General features: G+C 49.1%; 1 protein-coding gene across 1 annotated transcript; it reads right to left on the bottom strand.

Moving 5' to 3' along the window:
* Positions 1-3265: 3265 nt before the first annotated feature.
* NGA_0682600 (uncharacterized protein) lies at positions 3266-3937 on the bottom strand. The gene is made up of 2 exons (XM_005852612.1): positions 3918-3937; positions 3266-3788 (listed from the first exon to the last, which is right to left on the bottom strand). The coding sequence occupies exon 2, from the start codon at positions 3452-3454 to the stop codon at positions 3332-3334; it is 123 nt and encodes a 40-aa protein (XP_005852674.1). The 5' UTR covers positions 3455-3788; positions 3918-3937; the 3' UTR covers positions 3266-3331.
* Positions 3938-4530: the final 593 nt, after the last annotated feature.

The raw sequence follows: 4530 nt of genomic DNA, 5'->3' as shown, positions 1-4530 counted from the left end.
GGGGGCTGCATACAGGTGACGACGATGGGGTACATCTCTCACCCGGCGAGGTGGTGGGGGCACACAGCGCCCCGCTTGCCGCTGTTGCAGCTGCACCAGGAGGTGATCACGTGGACGATAGACCTTCCCACGCGAAAGCGCATGTGCTCTGTATCCTTTTCCTGAATCCAGTTTTGAAAGCGTTTGAAGTAAGTCGACTTGTGCTGTAGGTCCTCCGCGGTAGTGGCGCTAGAGAGGGACCACGGCCCCGTGGTCCCGGTTCTGATAATGCGGGTTGGACTCCATCCCTGCCATCCCCTGCGCCAGCACCTTTGCGTGCCTCACCCGCGTGTAGAAGTTTGCGGGGACTACGTCCTTCGCCACGCTTTCCAAGCTGGTCCACGAAGTTGGAGAAGCCGCGTTGGTGATTCTGGAAACGAAACAATTCAGCATCTCACCCACCGTATACGGCGCTTCCACCACCCTCCAAAGCCCTTCCTGGAGATAGAAGTTTTCCTTTAAGGGGGCTGTCTTGGGGACCTGATGGATAGTAGTTTGGAAGAGAAGATCGAATCGTCAGGCAGTGAAGGGGCGAAGGGGAGGACGCACATGCAAACCTGGCCCTGTCTCACGTCATCAGCAGGCAGATGCAGGTACTGCACGATGTAGAGAAACCTTCTCTGACATTTTTATTCTTATTTGCGCTCTATTGTGAGATTAACTGCCAAACGATGCCTCCTCTGACGAAGGAATGACGGAGGAAGTCAGTGCTAGGCGACCCGGATGTGGGGGATCCAAAACTGAGTAGATGACCGGTCCTCGAGACCCCTCCCGAGATTCACCGAAACTTTAGCCTTGAAGCCAACCCAGATTCGGCTAAAACTTACAAATCTAGGTCTTCGAGAAATTCCCGCGATTCTGCTGGAGTCGGAGCATTGCATCGAATGCAGTCTACCGGAGGTAGGAGGATTAAATTAAATTCTGATTCTACTGGAAAAACTCGATTCCTCATGAGATCGCAGAACTGAATCTGACAACGCCCGAGTTCCTTGCTCAGCCTCGAAGAGTCACTCTTGTTCGCGGTGAAGCGTTTTCAGCTGCCTTCGATGCCATAGTGCTTCTATCATCTTAAATCATAAGATGACCGCAGGGTCAGAGAGTTACTTTCGAGAAAGCTTTTGCGCGACTAATTGGAGCCTGGTACAGATCACCATACCCCGGTCAAACGCACATGCACAGAGAACTCACCGAATGCTTCCAGAATTGCGCGTTTAGAGAAACATCTCGTACTTCATGAATATTCACCTTTCATTGCTCATTCTCGGGTAAAATCCTCGAAATACACCATGAAAAGGACGAATCTGTGGTCAGTCCTTGGGATCTCACGCAGGTTCAAGACTGTTTGTGTACCTCTTTCTTGGTTTTGCACCTCTTTCTAAGCAAGATGCTACCTTCTATATTAAACTAATTCAAGTCTATGTTTCGAATGAATTTTGGGTAGCTTGTGTTGGCTTCCAAAGTGCTGATATGAGGCTCGCTTTGGTCCTTGTTTTGTTGTCAATTTAACTTGATATCAGAACACCCGAGAAAGACTTTGCACGGCACATTCCATGTTCTACGGAGTGCGAGTATGATCTCGTTCCCATGCGAAAACATTCAAATTATATCAGTCGCCATCACTTGCGTTGGCAGATGAACATTCTAATGGAGTGCTTTCGACGTTCTGAATGTTTCAACCCTCCCTCCTCTTTGCCATACAGAGCAGAAAAACATGCCGTCTGTCCCCTTCAAATTGGGCTTGATTGTGCTAGCCGCGCTAGTATTGCGCATAGAGGCTCAAACCACAAGGCTTTCGGGCCTGCGACCCTCGCGAGGCCTTGATAAGCATGGGCTTCACAACCGATTGCAAGACTTCGTAATGTCCAGCGAAAAGCGCTGCGGTATAAGCAGCTGTGGAGTCCGACGTGGCTCGTCTCCTTTTGACAAGCCTGACAAATTTCTGGGCTACACTATGACGGACTCACAAGAAACCACCCTGAATGCCACCCGTGAGGATCGTTTCCAGGCGCGTGATTTGCTTAAAAAACCGCGAAAGCGCAGGTGGATCAGCAAGAGGAAGCTGAAGAAACAGCTTCAAGAGTGCGAAGCTCGCCTGCAGGAAACTCAGGACACCTTGGACGCCCCGAGACTTCTCTTCATTCAGATGGCGCAACACTGCACTTTAGAAAGGGCAGCGGGACGATACTACTTTCGCACCACGGATATGGATGCAGATACATACGTTTTTACAGAGATACCCTTACAGCAGGCTAACGTATTGCCCACAAGCTATTTTGTGGGCTATCTTTTTGACGAGTTCTTCCCCGTCGAGAAGCCCAACGCGGCCTTTACGTTCAATGTCTACAACAACCAGTCGGAGAAGACATTTGAAGGACCCCTCATATCTGTCCTCCTATCGTCCCATCAATTCATCTTGCAGGAGGACAACTCGACCCTTGTGGTCTACGAACTTGCTCAGTCCTCTGAGCAGGAAGAGATCTCCCCGCTCTCGCGCTTTTTCCGAGGAGCTGATCCCCTCAGTAATGCATCGGTAACGTACGAGCACTGCTCTCTTTTCATCGATCCCGCGTCAGAACACGGGGTTGATAGCTATCACAGCGCAGCAGAGTCCAGGGATGATACTGCTGATGCCCTTAATCGTGCAGCTCAAGCAGTAGAGAATGGCCCTGCTCAGACCGCTCTGTCCGATGCGATTCAAACCTACTCTAGAGTGTGGAATGTAAAAGAAAGGGAAACAAATAAGACCATGAGCCCCAAAGATGTCTACAAGGATGCAGCAGACAGCATGCGAGAGCTAGCAAATCTCATCAAGGAATGCAAAGGTTCAGACTGTTGGTCTAAGAATCTGGAATCCATGATATCTGTGCTCCTAAAATCGAGCACTGTAATCGGAGCCGTTTTCGCCCCGACCGGTGCAGCACGCACAATTGTAGCATCTATAGGGCTTGTCTTTTCGAGTTTTTTCTATGATCCCCCAGATGGCTCGTCTGACAACCCAAATTATATTGACTTTCCGTCGCCTTCCATGATAAATTTTAACACGGGACTTGACCCAGATTGCTTTCTGGCAAGATACGACGAATGTGTAGTCTTCGAAATGCTCGACCTCGACACCTTGGTGAGGAGAACTGGAAGTTTGGCTTACATTCGAAATCAAAAGAAGGGAAACTCTCAAGCCCAAATCGACGAGCAGGTACGCGTATTCCCCAGTAGGAAAGCTTCCCAATGAATAAGCGTCGTCTCTTCTTTCATGCATACAACTCGACAGTCTCCCTTGCCCCGTGTGAGAAATTCATAAATGGAATTTACCTCCTCCGTTCCACACCCTCCTTGCCTTTACCAGGTTAAAAATTGGAAAACACAGGAGTTTACCGGAGCATGGAAGAAATCTCAGACCGCTTTGGATATCATCCATGCCGATTATGACAAATGGTTTGGCACCGTCTCCGGCAAGACTAATTCTCGCATAGATGTTGTCAACTGGATCAACGATAACGCCAACAAGTGCCGCGTGACGGATAGACCTCAAAGGATGACCGAGGGGACGAACTATGATCAGTACCCGCCCCCTGTATATCACTCGAGCAACGTCGACAGTTTTCAAAACTGTTTGAGGAATGTGGAGGACGGTTCGCACAAGTGGGATGGCTTCATGAAGTTCGGCCAAAGGTACCGTTATATCGCCGCGTTCCTCATGAATTACGCCTCTCAAGCCACTGTCATCATGCAGATGACCTCATTTTGCGATCCTACCGAGTTTGACGAAGACACAATCAATGCCAAGTGCGCATACAACGACGACATTCAAAATATGTTATCAAAAGTATTCTTGATCCAAAGCCACGCCCTTTTTCTTCAACGTGTCTTCTCCGAAATACCTGCCCAGTGCCAAGACAGAGCGGGATGGCCATTCTCCCAGTCATGCTCCATTAACAATCCTAATAGTCTTGATTGCAACTATAAGTGGGGTATATCATTGCCAAGAAATACCTATATTAATGTGCAAAGCAATTTGGAAAAAATAGGTTTCTCCCCCCTTTTTGGGGGAGGGGAGGTGAAACCTATTGGTGAGGATGATGACTCCATAAATGACAGGATACCTAACCGGTTTGGGCTGAGCTATTACGACAGTTGTGCAACCTCTTTACAAAACTCCGAAGTCGCTTATGGAGGACTGTGGGCGTACACCGTGGAGCTTGCCCCCTTTCGAACCATTGGGGGGACCTTCAAATTTCCTCGATCATTATCAAGCTGCGGACTCATATCGGAAAAGATGGGTAGACACTATGTTTTTGGGGCTGTTCCAAACTACGCCTTGAAACCAGATCTGCCTCAATGCGCGGCGCTAGTTGATGACCCCAGTCTTTGGGGACCTAATTTCTCGTCGGATGAGCGACTAAAACGGTACACTCCGAACCTCCGATGCCGAAGTACCTCTGTCGTATCGCGACACTTCAACTCAAGGCCTGAAGATCAGATAAACGAGTGCTG

This window comes from Nannochloropsis gaditana (assembly GCF_000240725.1).
Source record: "Nannochloropsis gaditana CCMP526 unplaced genomic scaffold scaffold1052, whole genome shotgun sequence".
NCBI classification, from domain to species: domain Eukaryota; class Eustigmatophyceae; order Eustigmatales; family Monodopsidaceae; genus Microchloropsis; species Microchloropsis gaditana.
Note: the sequence above shows the minus strand (reverse complement) of the source record. Positions and strands in the feature narration are given on the sequence as shown.

Coding starts and splice junctions, on each gene's coding strand:
- NGA_0682600 (XM_005852612.1), bottom strand. CDS start 3,454: ATGGATGATATCCAAAGCGGTCTGAGATTTCTTCCATGCTCCGGTAAA.